The sequence below is a fragment of the Macaca mulatta genome, chromosome 10, assembly GCF_049350105.2.
Source record: "Macaca mulatta isolate MMU2019108-1 chromosome 10, T2T-MMU8v2.0, whole genome shotgun sequence".
Classification (NCBI taxonomy): Eukaryota; Metazoa; Chordata; class Mammalia; order Primates; family Cercopithecidae; genus Macaca; species Macaca mulatta.
The window spans coordinates 73,740,779-73,759,717 of NC_133415.1; the positions used below are offsets into that span (position 1 = coordinate 73,740,779).

An 18,939-nucleotide genomic window follows, 5' to 3' on the forward strand; every position below is an offset into this window, starting at 1 on the left:
TTTTACGCATTCTAATTCAATGCTACTAGAGAAAGTATCTGCTTCAACTTTAAAATATCTCCATCTTTTGGTTTTTAAGCATCCTCAACCAGATAAGGGTAGAAAATAGAATCCATTTTCTTCTTTGGAGACAACAGCAGCAGCAGCAATCATAAGCAATGGGTATGGCTCCTTTTCTTCCCCTAGCAGTGGTTGTCTAGCCAGAGGGAGCCATGGTCTGCACTTGATTGTGCATATGTAATTCATAAAAGCTGTTAAAAAAAAAAAAAAAAAAAGAGTAACATCCACACAGCAACATTGTAAGTCCTGGAACATTGCAATTCCTCTCTCATCCTATGACTTAATTTGTTATGAATGTTTTGGAAGGCATTTCACTTCTCTGCCCCCTGATTTCCAAGTCTATAATGGGGGGCATGCTCCAAGCCCGGGCAGAGAGCAGGGAGAATGAATGTCTCTTTGGAAGTAGGATGATGAATTGGAACATAGGACAGTATGGTATCCCTGCTGCCAGCATAGCTGACCTTAGTGTATCTCAGACATAGATCAATAGTCATCAGAATGAATCATACTTCTAGGTTGCCAGGGTTACATACACCAACTTGATTAATTTTTTTGAATTGTGTCACCAAATTGAGATAACTACAAGTTCTATGAAAGGATTTTTAAAACAGCTTTTAAACGACCATTAAAGGAAGGCAGCAATGGATGTCTCGGCTGTCTAATTACAAAACCTAATTACATTTCCATTCCTCTTTTCATCTATATTTTCATGCATGCATGCCTATGCCTCCTGGAATAAAGGCATGCCTAGAATACAACTGATAAGTACATTTCCAGCCTAAGGGCATATATCATCACTTAAACACAATTTCACATTAAGTTATACAGTGGAAATTGTGCTTCCAAAAAAACCAAGATATATTCACTAGTGACCCAAACTGCCAGACTGTGAATTTGGAAAATAAAAGCCTATTGTGTTTTCTTTTGTGAGGCTAAAGAACAGAATTCAGTTCATGAGGAATCTGCTATTTCTCCTACGCTTTTGAAATGACAGGTGAAAACAAAACTTCATTGTTTATCTAGCATTGAATACCTGGAGGAGATAATAAGGTAGTGCAGGAGAACTTTTGCTGAATAAATACAGGCACAGCGATGGCTTAAAAAAAAAAAAAAATCCTTAAAAGGGCTAAATATGGCCGGGTGTGGTGGCTCACGCCTGTGATCCCAGCACTTTGGGAGGCCAAGGTGGGCAGATCACCAGTGGTCAGGAGTTTGAGACCAGCCTGGCTAACATGATAAAACCCTGTTTCTACTAAAAATACAAAAAAATTGCTGGGCATGGTGGCGTGCGCTTGTAATTCCAGCTACTTGGGAGGCTGAGGCAGGAGAATTGCTTGAACCTGGGAGATGGAGGTTGCACTGAGCTGAGATTGCGCCAGTGCACCCCAGCTTGGGCAACAAGAGTGAAACTTCATTCCAAAAATAAAAATTACAATTAAAAAATTTTTTTAAAGGGCAAAATATATATATATATATACACACACACATATATATAAAAATCAAGAAGATGTTTTTCTTTTCTAAGAATTTCACTCCAGTTTTCTTTTAAGAATGCAATAAATTAGTCTGTAGATCAAGGTAAATATTCAAGTGGAGGGACTGGGGCGAGGAGGGAAAGGAACTCCTCATCAGATGAAGAACCATTATATGTACAGACAATAGAGATGCCAAATCCCAATCAAGTAATTGCTAAGGGCCTCTGGGAGTGCAGACTTGAGATGGATTGGAGGAGACATCTGGGCTTAGAAGGAGAGATGCTGCCCCCAGCTAATGACAGCTGAAATAAGCATAGATTATGGCGTGGGGACACATATGCAGTTATCTGTCCTTCTTGAGGAGTTTCTCCTAAGTTACAAAGCAAGTTGATAATTTTTTTTTTTTTTTTTTTTTGGTCAAAATATTTACTCTCTGATAAGATAGCAGGGACCCATCCACTGTGCTTCCAGAGATTAGGAGGTAACATATATATGTGAATTGGTGCACAGGTATTGGACCTATGAATTAGATAATTGATATCAAAAGGGAAAAACAAACAGGCAAGTCTAAATCCATATTTCAGAAAGCTGAGCTCTGCCATCGGTCACCAGCTTAATTTGGCAAAGGTTTGACTAAAAGAGAAAACTCTGAAGCTGAATTTGATTCAGAAAACTATTCAGAAAATAGTTAATTTAGAACACTATTTTTATAACTACCAATATCAGTTGAATATATATTTATATATGAATTCTAAGTCAAACCTTTAATTTAAAAAATATTGTGGAACCATTTTGTTGCAGAAATTCTAGCAATAATATTAATTTTTAGAGTGTACTGAGTTATGTTTGTGGAGATGTTTGGCATATTGGGACTTCACGGCACTTCAGTGATTTCTGTGAAGATGCTTTTCAGGAAATGCTTAACAGCATCTCATTCTGGGATGGACAGCAGCATCTCTGAGGCTGATGCAACACATCATCCAGTGTTGACTGCTTTTGATCTCCTTAAGCTTGTTTTCTGACTGGTTTCTGTTTATTCTTGAGGGCTGGGAGGAGAATAACATTTTGAGTAGGGAGGGCGTCTTCTAGTAGGTGACACTATATGTTGGGGCCAGAGCTTGGGCTTTCCTTTGCCATGATGTTGGATCACTGGTTATTTGTGATAGATTCACCAATGACAGGATGCTCGATGATCAATATTAATGTTTTCCATTAATATTTTTCTAATGACTGGTGAAAACAAAATTTCTACTAATCTCTCCTAAGTAAGCGAACTTGGGGCCCTTAGAATTCTCAATTTGGTAAAAATCAGTAGAAGAATAGTAAGCATTAATACTATTAATCTAGTATGCAGCCTTCATGAGTATGTCCAGTTACAAGATGCTGCCTTTATGAATTTCATTTTTCTTAGCATTTATGAACATAGAGAAATGTATTTAAATTTAAACAGCTATATGCGGCTATCATGACTAAGTCATTCATAACAGATATTGGTGAGTGAACTTTAGCTAGAGAGATGGTTTTTCAAATGCCACCTTGTAGTGCCATGAACCTTTTAAGATAGGTGACTCTCTGGACAGGGATTTACATTGTCTTTCTTCTGTCAGACAGTAGTCAAATATTTCACTGTTGAGTTTGGAGTTGGTCCCAGGAGATTTTCCCAAAAGTCACATCTTTTTCCCAAAAGTCAGCATCACAACAGACATACAACTCAGCAAAGACCAGCAAAAGGAACAAAAGATATAGAGGTAAAAGCCCACATTAGTGCCAAGGTCATTTGAGGACTTCTCTTGGTGACAAATTTTCTAGAGGAATAAAAGTCCCGGGGCTCAGTACATTTCCAGGGTTAGCTGTCATGCTCAGTGCTCCTTGGTGTCTCCTGATACCTGGGCATAAAGCAAGAATCCCATAGGAAATTTCCTAGTGAATCATTTAACAGGACAACCTGGAATGGCCTGGCCTGATCCAACAATGGTTGGGATGGTTCTTTAGAAGGATGGCTGTTTCTTGAGGCTCCCGTGCTGCTGTGAGGTAGAAATAGTCAACACTTTTGGTGCTCACACATAAACAAAATTAGTAGAGGATAACTGAAGAGAAATTTCGAAGTAGTTACTGATCTAAACAAGTAAAGGCAAAATTAAAATGCACTATAATGGCAATGAAGATAGCTGTTGACATGCTCATCTGTCAATCAGAAAGGTCCTTCTGGGTCCCTACTGCCTAAAAAAAAAAAAGAAAAAAAAAAAGGTCCTAAGCTCCTATTATACTATAAATGAAATGTGTACTATTTAAGACTGGCCAGAAACCACCCACTTTCAGGGGTGTTACAGTTGCATGTTTCTTATCAGTATCTATCTACTCACCACACATCTGAGTAAACCCAGTCTAATCCTTGTTTAACTGAAGAATTCAGCATTTACTGTGGTATGGCCATAATTGAAATGTCTTAGCCGAGAACATTAAGTGTCTCATGGGGAAATCTGTCAAACAGACATTCTATTCTGCTTTGTTTCTCAGAGAATAATACAAAGCTGATTCTGGAGATCATTTTTGCTAAAGAATGTATATTTTTGCATTTTTATGAAGATTTCAGCAAATTATCTCTAGATTTTCTTCATCAAAGTACAATGCAATTTATCACTCTTGTAAGCCTGTTATTCATGTTTTCTCTTTTTGATTCCAGGTTTGTATATATTATTTTCCATGTCTTTATGTCAGTGCTTTATTGTTCAGGAGAAAAAGGCTCTATCCTAAATCTTTCCTAAGTGTACCCTCCATTGCAATGTCTCTTTTTCCACCCCCATCAAGTTACAAATTATTAACTTAAAAAATAAATAAGGTGAAACTGCTAATTATTTGAGTGTATACGTTTAAATTTTGCACTGGAAATCAGGTACCACTCTTCTTTTGGGCACACATTGTTTAGTTATTTTTTTAAAAAGCAATGACTTGCTGCATCCTGAGTTTCAAAGCCTGGAACATTGTTACACAGATCCAGCCAACAAGTCACATAATAATAAAAAACCCATTTGGGGAGTTCTGAAGACTTCTCTTGCCATTGCAACACCTTCAACATGGAACTCTAGTAGACTTTGTTATTTGTGTACAACTTTTGACAATTTGTATTGTGAAAATCGAAGGAAAAACGTTGGGGTTTATAATCAACTTTTTTCAAACATTTTTCTACATTTTTTTGGATCAATTGGCATATATTTATTGAAAAAGTTTAATACAAATAAATAATGTAAGACCAAAAGTCTTTATATGACAGCCAGATGCCTCCAGCTGCGCAGGTAAGCAGTCTGCCACAGTGTTTACATTGAGGCCAGGCTCTTCCTGGGATGCTTCAAGCCAATGGCTGAGCACAATGGGGCTACTGGTGCTAGAACATTTCTACCCAACACAAGGCTCCTCTAATCAGCAATCTTTGCTCTTGGGCTCCCCATCGACCTGGCTGAGGTCTTCTCAGAGCAGCACTGCAGTATGAAGGTCTTCCCACCCAATTCTCCTTCCTTTGCCATCTACTTTTATAGGCATCAGACTTGCTTCATAGTCTGAAGGCTGTCTCTGCCTGCTCCCGCCCCCTCTCCCCTTGACCTATCACAAACATTTCCCCAGTAAATCTCTTTTGCTTCTAATTGCTTCCTGGCATTTGCTCCCCAGGGGACTCCAAATGATGCATCTTCCTCCAGTCCCTTCCTGCTCCCACCCCAACTCCACAGAAGTCAGTAAATAAAGATTTACCTCATGTATTATATTGCTGGCAGAACAATTCTTTTATGGCTGTACCACAATTAATTGGGTTGCTCTCCCCACCGACAGATATTTAAGTTGTTCCTAGTCTTACATTATTATGAGTAAGCCATATGCATTCTTCTTCATATAACTGTAAATGTATATCTGCACTGTAAAATTCTAGGAGTGGAGTGTCTTGGTCAAAGATGGGTACACTTTAAAATGTGAAGATAGTATCAAATTATTCTTCAAGACATTTGTATCAGGCTACAGTGCCCAGCTGTGGAATAAAAGTTTCTGTTTTCCCAACATATTCACAACACTGGTTATTATCAATTTTTTAAATTTATGCCAGTCTGCTCTAAAAAGTGGTATCTTGTCCTTGTTGGTGATTAGAGCATGGTTTCATACATCTGTGATGACATCTTATCTTACATCCATTTTTCCTTTAGGTTGCTGCCCTTTTCTTTGATGTGCAAGGGCTCTCTGAATTTTAGGAGAAGTGCTTTGTATCTGTTATCTCTTAGGCATGTTCCCTCCCACAGCTTGAGATTTATGCTTTGAGTTTATTTATGGTTTCCTATGTTGTGAATACATTGTACATTTTTATCTCTGCCATTAAAAAAAAAAGTCAAAACATTTTCTAATGCTTTTGCAAAATATGAATAAAAAGAAAAAACTTTGCAGAAATCTGTTTATTATGATAAGAATTCAGAATGGAATCAGGTAACTGACTTGTGGCCAGAATTATGTACAATCTCACCATAGGGCTAGATACATTGAGACAAAGAAAAATAATGGTATTACCCTTTTTAGTTTCCACGTTAGGTATAGAGACGCTATATTAAAAGGCCGGCTCTCTGATTTTCCTTGCTTCTGGCATTTCTGTAATAATCTTTAAAACAGGCCAAATATTTCAATTGGTTCAATGTTCTATTTTCCAGATAATTCCCCTCAGGTTATATTCTGTGAAAAACAGCTCCCAGGTATTTAAGAAATACCCATAGTGATTTGGAAATCAAAACTACTAGATACTGAGTTAGGATGGTCAAAAGAAGTAGACAACATGATATGGCATATGCTCATTCTATCTATGTATTACTAGAAGAAAACCAAATTTATTGGGAAAGTTTAGGGGCAAGGATAATAAGAAAATTCTTACACTGTCCAAAATACTATCATTAAAAAAAAAACAAACCATGGCTTTTGCCTTCAAAATTCTGTTACCCCAACATATATAACAGAGAGAGGAGTATCATTGATTCACTCATGAAGAAGGTCTCAATATTTCCATACATTTACCAATCTTTTCAACAGAGAAAGTAAAAAGCAAGATGAAAAATTTAGAACCCTCACATTCATGTACGTGTGTAACACATGTCAAAACGACCACCTGTGTATGCACAAATAATTTTACAATGCACATTATTCAGAAGAGGAATTGTTCTTACTGAAGAAATCTGAACTTACCTCCTTGTTCATCCAACATAACCAAAGTCCTGATACCAGCATCTTTACTCTACATTCCAATAATGGTAGCAAAGTTGAAAAGGAGTTAGAGAGAGAAAAGAGAGAAAGAGAAATCAGTAAGCGGACAATGAGCCCTAGAAATGGAAAATGAAGAAGGACCAAAAGAAAAAAGGGAGGAAGTATGACAAGAGCCCTGAGGGGTTATGGAGGGGTAGAAGAATGGGCCACCTGTGGACTTGATCTACCAGTGATGCTTTAGGCAGAATGAGGAAATGGAGCACCGTCTCCATGGGGTAGGGCTGGGGTGAGGCCTGCATGAAATCGGAATACACATACTTCATATTATACTGTAATTTTGTTTGGAAATAAACATGTCTACAGTTTTTATAACACCAATCACAGAAAGCAAACCTTTGGAAATCTTCTAGTCTAAATTTTCTTCTTTGGCACCATCTATCCGAAAGTCTTCATCAGTGAAACTGGGGAGGGACGCCCCATGGAAAGATGTGCAAGAATCTTGGTGGTGGGGGTTGAGGTTTTTAGGTTCATCAGAAGAGAATATGGCTTCGCAAAGGTTGGGAGACACAGCTCAAAAGGAAACTCATTCTCCTATTTTCCCTCTCTATAGAGAGGGTCTGCAGTATTTAGAATGGGTTTGAGATGAGAAATAAGGGCTCTTAATTCTGAAATCTAACATTCTGCATAATAATCTAGCGTGAGAAAATAATTCCTTTACAAGCTTTACAGAAGATCTTTTGTGCCGGAGAGGTCTTTCAAAGGCACCCCTCATCTCCTTACTGTTCAAATAAACCAAATGCCACCTGAACCATGCGCAGGAAGGGAGTGGGAGTTGGTGGGCAGGAAAGAAGGAACAAAGATATCTGTATCACTAATACTTAAGAATCTTCATTTCTAGAAAGCCTAGTCAGTTAATGCCTTCCATTGTACAGGGCGACTGTTAATGGGTATAAAATGGCATTGCTTACAGTTTGGATGAATTGGTTTTTCAAGTAAAGCTCATGGTACCTCCAGAAGCAATTCTAAGCTAGGACCTCTCTCATGGTGCTTATTCTCCACTGATGTACTTTGAACTAAGAAAGAAAGAGAGAGATGCTAGTGGAGGCCAACAAAGGGCTTTTAAAAAAATAGTATTTTAACAATTAAATTTCAATAGTGCTTCTGAAAAATAAAGTACTGAAACTGATTTCTGTGAGCTTTTAGAAACTCACCATTTTAGAGAATGTGTGCAGTTAAATCTCCAGGACACAAAAGCCTACCTTGCCTTTGAGCACACTTTGATAGGCTTTAGTGGCAAAGTCAGGATGTAGTGTGGACAGGGCTGGCCCAGGATGGCCTCAGGAGTCTTTGACAGCACAGACTCTGAAGCCAGACTCTGGGCTGGAAGGCTGGTGATTTCGTTCCCTAACTGTGGGGCCTCAGGCAAGCGTCCTGATTGTTCTGTGCCTCCGTCATTCTCTCCTTTGTAAGACAGCAATGATAACAGTTAATATCTCATTGAGGTGGTATGTGCATTAAACAAATTAATATGTGGAATGTGCCAGAGTGAAGTGTTTCTAAAATAAGTGTTTTTAAATAAATATATTCAGAAAATGCATCTATAGCAGGCTATCTAGGCAAACTAAAAATATCATCATTGTCAAGTGTCTGAAGCTTCTAGACCACTACTTTTCAAACTGGAATGTGCATATGAATCCTCTGCACATGAATCATCTTGTAAAATGTAGATTCTGATTCAGTAGGGCCAGGGTAGAGCCTGGGCTTTTCATTCCTAACAAGCTCCCTGACACTTGGAGCTGGTTCATGGACATACATTGAGTAGCAAGGTTCTAGACCACAAAAGACGTTTCAAAATATTTTCTTTACATGGGTTGTAAATAGGCTTGTGTCTGTACTAGCCTGTGTTTTAATGATTTCTTTGCTCTTTTCTGCATTCTTTATCCATTTCTTGTGAGACGAAATTATGAAAGGCAGATGGTTATTCAGGCATAGGGATGTGACAATGCAGGTTCTGCTGAAGGCAGAGACATTAAGGAGAGCACTTTCTCCTCGAGGGCCCATTCAAGCCACACGTGAAATCTTTGCTCCATTCTACTGGAGACAGTGGATGGGAAAAAGGTGAGTGATTTTAGTTTGGTCAGTCCAGCTCTCATCTGCCTACACTTTCTTGATATTCTATTATACCCATTTATTTTTATGTGGAGCCCTGGAAGTATAATTTCACATTTGTCCAATTTGGTGCTGAATGTTTTAACACTAGAATGATTCACAGAATTAATTTGAGGGAGCAAGAGTTTTTTAGGTTGCCCCAATTTGGGAGAACAGAAGCAGAGAGCACTGATGTGGGAGTCAGGAACACTGGGTTGTCCTCTTAGCTCAGCCAGCAACCAGTCATGAGACCATGGAAGAGACATCTGACCTTCCAGAATGTTTCTCCATGTTTAAGATAAGGATAGGGATGCCAAGTAAGATTGAGAAGATTGAGTGGTCCATAGGTTGGTTAATCACTCACAGGCTCCTTTTTTCCTTTCCCTCCCTTCCTTCCTTCCTTCCTTCCTTCCTTCCTTCCTTCCTTCCTTCCTTCCTTCCTTCCTTCCTTCCTTCCCTCCTTCCTGCCTTCCTTCTTTCCTTCCTTCCTTCCTTCCCTCCCTCCCTCCCTTCCTTCCCTCCCTCCCTCCCTTCCTTCCCTCCTTCTTTCTTTCCTTTCCTTTCTTTCCTTCCTTCCTCCCTCCCTCCCTCCCTCCCTCCCTCCCTCCCTCCCTTCCTTCCTTCCTTCCTTCCTTCCTTCCTTCCTTCCTTCCTTCCTTCCTTCCTTCCCTCCTTCCTGCCTTCCTTCTTTCCTTCCTTCCTTCCTTCCCTCCCTCCCTCCCTTCCTTCCCTCCTTCTTTCTTTCCTTTCCTTTCTTTCCTTCCTTCCTTCCTTCCTTCCTTCCTTCCTTCCTTCCTTCCTTCCTTCCTTCCCTCCTTCCTGCCTTCCTTCTTTCCTTCCTTCCTTCCTTCCCTCCCTCCCTCCCTTCCTTCCCTCCTTCTTTCTTTCCTTTCCTTTCTTTCCTTCCTTCCTTCCTTCCTTCCTTCCTTCCTTCCTTCCTCCCTCCCTCCCTCCCTCCCTTCCTTCCTTCCTTCCTTCCCTCCCTCCCTCCCTTCCTTCCTTCCCTCCTTTCCTCTTTCCTTCTTTCCCTCCCTCCCTCCCTCCTTCCTTCCCTCCTTCCTTCCTTCTTTCCCTCCCTCCCTCCCTCCCTCCCTCCCTCCCTCCCTCCTTCCTTCCTTCCTTCCTTCCTTCCTTCCTTCCTTCCTTCCTTCCTTCCTTCTTAGTGTTTATTGAGCCTCTACTCTGCCCTAGGCACTAAGGATAATGGGTAGATGAATAAATGACTTCTCAAATGTGTTCCTTTGTGTGTGAGACAATTTGGTCAGGAGGGCAGAACCAGGATCTGGGAGTCATTACTTCTGAATTCTAGACCTATCTTCATAACGCTAGTGCTCTAAAGTCACCTGTTCTGTGTCTCAGCTGTCAAATGGGGACAGTAACTCTTCCCTCATAATTTCTCACAGTAGTTATGAGGGTAAGATGAGCCTCAGAGGGTCCGCCTCTCAAGGTTCACCTCTATGGGAAGCTGACATCTCCATGAGTTCAGGAAGTAAGACATTGAGTAGAATCTCAATCCACTTAGAATGAGCTGCTTTGTTTCCTTAGATCCTTTTTTTTTTTTTTTTTTTTTTTTTTTTTTGTGGAATTCTCAAAGAAAAATAATGATTGTAAGAGATGCTGGTGGTAGAGAAGTGTGATGTGTAAGAATTTACACTCTGAAATCAGGTAAATCTGGGTTTTAACTTTATCTCTGCCATTTATACCTGGGTGTCTCAAGCAAGCTACTTAACCACTGTGTACCTGAAGTTCCTCTACAGTAAAACAGAGATTAAAGTAGTAGTAGAAGGAAGCTAACAAGGATTAAATTAGATAATGCACATTTGATGATGATGACAATGATAGCTCCAAGCATAGTACCTGGCACATGTCACCTTGGTACATGTTAGAACTTGCGTTTGGCTCCGCTGTTTTGCTGACAGCTTCTATCAAAATAACTAGGTTGCTTTTGGGGGGAGCTAGAAGCTTAAGGAGATGGGCAGGGATAGAGACATGATTTCAGGGAGGCAGAATATTACTTTCTCTTATTCCTTAAATAGTATTATGTTTTAGTAGCTAGGAGTGTGAGGAGTTGGTTCCATTTTTATCTTAGCTCAATTCTTAGTTTCTGTTTGAGATTGCTGGGAAAATCGCCTACCTAAAAACAGGGGAGTTGGAGATATGAAGGATTACTTTTTCTTTTCCATTTCTTTCTTTTCTCTTTTATTTATCTATTTTAATTTTTTAAAAAAATTTTCCAGATGAACTAAGACAATCTTTATAGAATGTTTCAAATCTTTCTTTTGCCATTCTGAGATGCTTTCGCCTAAGTCCAAAACATTTGAACTAAAACTAGAACACTCCAGGCATTCTCTCCAAAAGACCTCATATCTGCATGTTTGAAAAGGACCCCCCAACCTGATTTTTTTCATTTTTAGTGGGAAGTCTGGCATACACCGCTTTAGAATGCTTATTCTCTTCGCATGGCCAAAGTGTCTTGAAAGATAAATTGGCATAAAAAGAAGGATGCTAAAACATTCATGAAATATTAGTTGTGCAATAACCACTCCATGAAAGCTATGTGGTGCCTCTGAATTGACCTGCCCTAAGGCTGTGGGGCTTTTCCTGGGCTTAGTTTACATAGCCCAAGGCATTGATGTGCAGACTCCATTTCCTGCAGTTAGCATTAGCAGAGTTAACTTTTTTCCTGGAATTAAATATTCCCTCCTTGAGGATACTTTAATGAGTCTCTTACCAGAATCAGTTGTTCCCTCCCCTATGCACCTAAGGCAAATATGGCCTTGAATTTGCAGAGCTACTTACATATCTGTTTCCCAGCAAGACACCAATTTACATCTTCCTTCCTTATCCCCAGAGTTAGGCATTCTGTGAATATTTGTTGAAATGCATTCACCAAAAGAAAGTTCCTAACTCCAGGCTGAGAACAAAGTGCTACATGATTTCTAACCTTTTTACCTATCTATGGCATTCATTTTTTCTGAACTTTCTCCACTCACCTCTGTGTAGTTTTACATTACCCTTGAAATGCTGATAATGATGACTATTAAAAAGCAAGGCCCCACTCCTAACCACGGCTACACCCTGGAGTGTATTAAGGATGGTGTAAAGTTGTATATTCCACTGGAAGTGAGATTGTTTGCCTTAGGGAGACTTCACAAGTTTAGTAACCTTTCCTGTCTTTGAGACTGAATTTCAATAAGGATTCAGCTCAATTGAAATTTTATGGCACTGTCAAACCTTGGGATCATGAGTAAGATCCTGATACTTCAATCCTCAGGTTTTCCAAATGATTTCTGCCCTTGATGAATATTTAATACAGATTCTCTTTAGAGAACACCCTTTTTGATTGAAAAGCAGAATATCATCTAAATAACCAATGTCCTAGACATCAGGATGTTTGACCACAAATATAAAATAGCCCAGGAGGAAGTAAGAGCAAATCAATCTACTCTAATAACACTTCGCTCACAATTTCCTAAGCATGGAAAGTCTAATAGCCTCCTCTCATTTATTAGAGGCAGGAGATAGCTTCCATCTCTTTTGCTCCTTGTTCTAAGATGTAGCTTCGTGCTTGATTGAAAACTGCTTTAGGAGAAACAAAAACATACGATTCGAGAATCCTACTTCAACCAATAAGCTTTTGAGAGATTTTCCCCTAGAATAAATTAGAGCAGATACTCATTTTTGAAGACTGGCCAACATGGTTTGCAGTTTAAGAAGATACATGAAAAAGTGACCATGTTTCAGACTCTTGATTTGAAAGGGATCAGTTCAAGGTGTGCATTCTGATTCATTTATTCTTCTCCTTTCCACGGTCTAGGCAGCATTTCAACATTGCACAGGCAGGCAAATTAGTGATAGTTCTGATATTTCAGAAACTTACATCAGATGTGCACACACGTAAGCAAAAAAAGAAAAATGAGATCGGAGGCTATGGTTGAAAGTCATAAGGATGTATTATGATAATGTAATAATATACAATCAAATAAATATCTCGGTTGACTTCTGGGCTCCCTTCAGGTTAACATCAGAGCTCATGTAGGCATATCACTAAGATGGGCTTCTTTCATTTTTTTCCGCCTGAAAACTCGAGAGAGAGTAAGTCCATGCTAAGAGCCTTGCCTGCACTCCTAGATTTAGAATATCTACCTCCTTCTTCATCAAGTATTTCTGCATGAGCAGAAGCGTTCCCAGGACAGTACAGATAAAACATTGCTGTTCGCTTAGACAGAATGCTGCTTCCTTGTGCTGAGGGCTTGCTTTGCTAGGGCTGCCTTCCCGTGTGGCCCATTTGTGCCACATTGCAGGCTTGAATTATCATTTTGGGGGATAACAGATTTTGTTATGTACGCCCTACTCTCTCAACCCCCGCCCCACCCACTTCCCCGGCTTCCTAGGGAGTGCATGCTTGCCACCTCCTTCCCACTCCTCCAGTGGCAATTCACATTTAGCCATATCTCATTCCTAGGTGAGAAGCTGAAGCCACAGAAATAAGAGAAGGAAGACATTGCCTCCTAGAGTGTGAGAGGCGGCTGCCTTTCCTTTTACCCTTTGTAAAATTTATCTTTTCTTCCCTTTCATGTTGTTGCATGAGGGGAGTAGGCTCATTTAATCATTCTGCCAGAGAAAGCCCAAGATCTCTAAAAATGATAATCACACATGAATCTATACACTGATAAGCAGTTTCAGAGCACAGCTAAAACAGCATCTCACTGAATAAAAACTATTAGGCTTGTTTTATTAGGTTAAGATAAATATAGTCCAACCCATTCTTTTTCCACTTCATCTCTCCCTTCGGGCAAGTTCAATTAATCCATTTATTCTGCTGGCCGACTGCTGTACTACCAAATTGGAATGAGTGAGGTTTATGATTCCAAGTGCCCTTTTGATTCCATTATTACTGTCTGCCCCATTTTACCCATTTAAAAATAGTTTGGGATTCATTAATCCTGCCTCGCAAATGGATGCTTAATCCAGACAGGAATATAGAAAAGCTTCTGTATTTATAATATTGGACTTGATATTTCCCTTTCTTAAAGGCCTTTCCTATTTTTTTCGTAAATTTTAGTGCTTAACTTTAAATAGAACAATTTCTTAAAATGATATACCTATATGCATTACATATTTTTAAAAGTCATATATGTGGCTAAAGTTAGAACAGAATCTCAAGATTAAATGTAATTTATAGGCACCAAAATAATTACAAATAATATTTCATGTAGATAATTCCTTTGTATATTAAAAATTGCTCTGATTTGCTTAAAGTGATACAATCTTTTGTGATTTCTTGAGAGCACTGACTTGGAAATTCTATTCTTCTCTGCTTCCCAGACTACAGAGGTAGCTTGGGCTGGGAAGGAGGGTGATGTTGCCTTCATGGCTATCTGGCAACTTAAATACAGCATCTCCCTCATTCTGAGCCTTTCTGATAGGCTACATTCACACTGGAATCTATGGGATCATGGACTAAGGAAACATAATAGCAACTAGGAGAGGATATATCAGCATAAAGGATTTGTTTCTTTACCTTAAAATACTGTCACTTCTTACCTCTTCAACCAGTTGCAGCATACGACGGGTGCTTTCCAGCGACTAAGATTAAAAAAACAAACAAACACAAGCTTTATGAGTGCAGGATCCAGAGGTCTTGGAAAGTCAGAAATACTGTATTTACTTGAGAATCACAAAGGGTCTCTATCACATATTCTTTTCAGTTGGCAAGTGAAACACAAAATGTCATTACGTTTTCAAACTCTTTCCTATCAGGCTTTTTACATGATCAGATTCCCTAAAGCAATTACATTAAAGCTTATATTCATAAAATCAAAACCATATGAAGCTGATCTTGATATCAAAGACAAAGTAATCTGGAGAAGATAATTTTGCATGCTCAGAATGCATGAAAAATTATCTCAAATACTCAGAGGATTAATTTGGCCTCCCTGGGCCAGGAATATTAAATTTTAAACACGAGCATAATTTTTCATGAATCGAGATGAATATAACATCAAGTTTCTTACAAAGCTCCTAGAAACACAATTGGAAGTTCTTATCAATACAAATTAAGTTGTTGCCTTAGGGTGAAAAAAATCAAGCATGTTTGAAATGACTAGCCTATAGGAGACAGCTATAATAATTATCTTCATCCTTAGATAAGAAAAAATGAGATGGAAAGTCTGAGCTCTGCAACAGTCCCCCAGGCACGGCGTTGTCATTTTTTTCCTCAGTTCTTTTGAAACGACTAGAATCCAACAACCAGTATGATTTCTCAAAGCTTTGCTTTTAAGTGACAAACTTATTTTGAACAAGATTCTGCAGGAACCTGAAGGATGTTAACTTCCCTGGAAGACCTGTCAGCTGGCTGCTTTTTGAAACAGAATGGCTGCAAGCAGCAGTCTGCTGGTAAAGGTTTAACTACTGGCTCTCTGGGAAAAATATACGAACACATACATGTATTCAAGGTTATTATTTTACTGATGTAAAGGATGAATAGCACAACATTTATAAATAATAATAAAATATACGATACTCTCTTTATTGTAAATTCCGCATAGCCAATTGATTCTCACAGAAAGCTTTTACTGATTTTTGCTGAACTCTTGTATCTATAGCTAACCATGTGATGAACCAGAGTAGTTCTGACATGAATGTTGGTTGGATATTTTCATTTATGTTAATGAGTAAGAAGAAAATGAAACAATGAAGACATGTGTTGGAAATTTCTTCATTTGTGAATGACAAAAGGGATTTCTTTGCCTTAGAGAATCATAACTTTCAAATACTGGAAGATTTCCTCTTTTTGTGTTATTCATAGTATAATGGCTGCAGACATACATATTTCTAACTTTAATCTGCATTATTAATATTTTCTCCACTTTTTAAAGTCTAGGCAATCAGCGAAACAATAAGTCAAGTCCTGATCTGCAGTATTTGCAGATTCTTGGGTTATAAATACTTTTACTCTGTCTGATTTTTAAATTTTCAAATATTTTTAGAGGTAGGAGTCTCTCTATGTTGCTCAGGCTGGTCATGAACTCTTGGCCTATGCGATCCTCCTGCCTCAGCCTCCCAAGCAGCTGAGATCACAAGTGCGAGCCACTGTACTCAGCTCTGCCTGATTTTAAGCTACAACTTCATATTACTGATCATGAAGTTGGAAAGATACATGGTGACACATTATTACACCTTATTTCCACCCTACAGATACAATGGATGGATCTCAAGATCCTGGATAATAGTAAAATGTGGCAAAATAATTAGGAAGTGATGAGGTTTGAGTGTTTATTACTTTTGATTTTAATATAATCTATCTAATTGTCAGTTTATATGATTCAATTTTAATAATGGCTGCATTTAGCAACCAGCTTGCAAAGTTCCTGAAAATGTTAACAATCTGTTCTTAGAACTGAACCTTCTCCAGCATAGCACTGAATGTAAGGCACCCAAAGACATTGCTTTCTTTTCTTAGAGAACCTTGACTTCTCAAGATTTCTAGAAATTGAGAGTTACGGCCAAGGCATTAATTTGTATACAGGTTTTGTAATCAACTCATTCTGGGCTGCAGAAGGCTTAGCTGTATAGAAAATCAAAGTCATACTACTTTTTCTAAAATTGAGACATTGAAAGAAAGCCTTTCCTTACCTAAACCTGAAAAAGACAAACCACTCAGGCCTTCATCTTTTGCCTCCCTTCCTAGGTCTCCACTCCTTACCTCATCAGCCAACTGGTCAGCCCTTCGCTGCATCTCCTCCAGCTCATTGCGCATGTCTGCGTCTTCGGCCATGGTAGCGGTGGGGAGTGGCTGGGCGCCTGGGCTGGGGGGTCAGTGATGGGTTTGGCTCTGGACCTGGAAAGAAGTAGATTTGAAAATATGAGAGCTTATATATGTTCATGTAGGTGTGTGCAAAGACCAGAAAATCTACATGGCCCATATTCAGTCCACATGACTCAGTTTTCTGATCTGAAAGCCATGCTCAGACAGGGGTCAAGAGAATTGTGCTATTTCTCCGAAAGGTGCCACAAATACATACTTGCCAATTCTACCATGGAGGTAGACACCTATCTACCTATGAAATATTTCTAAAGAGACAAACTACCCAAGGGTTGGGAATGATGAGGTTGGAGGGGTGTGGTTTGGGGTTAGTGCACTTTTATCGTCACATTTATTTATTTATTTAAATAGCTCTATTAAGGTATAACAGATATACAGGACACCCCACATATGTGAAGTGGACAACTTGAGAAGTTTTGACATATGTATACGCCCAGAAAACCATGACTGCAATCAAAACAATGAACTTAGCCATTATTCCCCCAAATTTCCTACCCACCCAGTGGTCCCTGCCCTATCCCACATGTCTATGCCCAGAAAACTGCTGATCTACTTTCTTTTCTTTCTTTTTCTTTTCTTTTTGTTTGTTTGTTGGTTTTGTTTTGTTTTTGAGACGGAGTCTCGCTCTGTCACCCAGGCTGGAGTGCAGTGTCGCGATCTCGGCTCACTGCAAGCTCTGCCTCCCGGGTTCACGTCATTCTCCTGCCTCAGCCTCCCGAGTAGCCGGGTCTACAGGCGCCCGCCACCATGCCCGGCTAATTCTTTGTATTTTTAGTAGAGACTGGGGTTTCACGTGTTAGTCAATATGGTCTCGATCTCCTGACTTCGAGATCCACCCGCCTTGGCCTCCCAAAGTGCTGGGATTACAGGCGTGAGCCATCACGCCCAGCCTGATCTACTTTCTGTCACTATACATTAGTTTGCATTTCCTACAATTTTATATAAATAAAAATCACTTAGTAGGTACTGCTTTTTGTCTGCCTTCTTTCACTTAGCATAATTATTTTGAGATTTATCTATTTGGCAGCATGTATTAATAGTTCATTCCATTTTTGTTGTTGAACAGTATTCCATTGTATTTAGAAGCATGTGGAAGCCAAAGGCAGAAAATCTTTCCTCTATTTCAGTTGTCATCAGAGGTTGCCAAAAGGGCTTGTGTGAGGGTGAGCTGCTATCACTCCAAAGAGGATGGGTCCTTGGCCCTGAAAGGTGACCAGTCCATTTCTTGGCTACTCTCTTGAAATCCCACATGGTACAAATGACGGGTACCAGGACTGAGTCCATTCCAGAGAGAGCCCTCCTTCCTCCTTCCTTCTCCAATATTTATTGAGCACCTGTAATATGCCAGGCAGTGTTAGGTACTAGAGATACAGTTATGGACAAGATAGCCAAATTCCCTGCCTTTACAGAATTCAGTCTAATTGGGAAGATGCAAGCAAAAGAGGGAATTAGATGATTCAGGGTGATTATAATTACATTAGGGGTCATGTCTGGTGTCATGGGTGCCCATGGGTTTGCAACAGGCCTCTCTGAGGAAGTCATGTCCCCAGGCCATTGAAGGGAATGGGGTAAAGGGCCTGGTGGGGTAGGTATTTGACAGGGTGAAAAACTCTCTGTGAGTAGCACATTTGAAGAAGGCATGGGCTCTTGTCTTGCAGCTGAGATGGTCAACTGTGCGCTTTATCCTCACTGTTGCATGGTAGAGCGTGATCTCTGGGAAATGGCTGTGCAGCCAGGAATTACATTTCTAGTTCCCATTGCAAGAAGTGGTGTTTTGTGGCTAGAGACAGTCCATGAGTGGTAGTAGAACAATGTGTGTCCCTGTCAGTCTAAGGCAGTTCAGAAGCAGGTATTCTCCTCCCTCTCTTTCTCCTTCTGCCAGAAAAACAGAGTCTTAAAGGATGGCTAAGCCATGAGACCATGAGACAGAAAGAACTTGGGTCCTCCATATCCCTGCATGGAGGAAAGTGACTCCTGGCCTGTAATACCTGAACTCTCGTGTGAGCAAACAATATTTCTATTATGCTATGGAAAATGTGAGGGTTGTTTTGTTATAGCAGCCTGTGTTACACTAACTAGTAAATGTCTGACGAAACTTAAAATGGAACAGAAACATTGCATATGAGCATGATTTCCTAACCAAAAAATGTATTTGTGTTTGTCCTTCTATTGAAAACTGAAGCTGGGAAAGGAAATTAGATTTAG

The 18,939-nt window shown here is 39.5% G+C and overlaps 1 protein-coding gene across 4 annotated transcripts in view; it reads right to left on the reverse strand.

Annotated features, from left to right (window-relative positions):
- SNAP25 (synaptosome associated protein 25) overlaps nucleotides 1–18,939 on the reverse strand; it is an 87,637-nt gene that overhangs the window by 14,837 nt on the left and 53,861 nt on the right. For all 4 annotated transcript variants that reach the window (XM_015149338.3, XM_015149337.3, XM_015149339.3 and 1 more), the window contains 3 exon segments: nucleotides 16,615–16,749; nucleotides 14,454–14,495; nucleotides 6,741–6,789 (listed from right to left, as the gene is read on the reverse strand). In XM_015149338.3, the coding sequence (XP_015004824.1) occupies nucleotides 6,741–6,789; nucleotides 14,454–14,495; nucleotides 16,615–16,686 (163 nt within the window). In that variant the 5' untranslated portion in view covers nucleotides 16,687–16,749.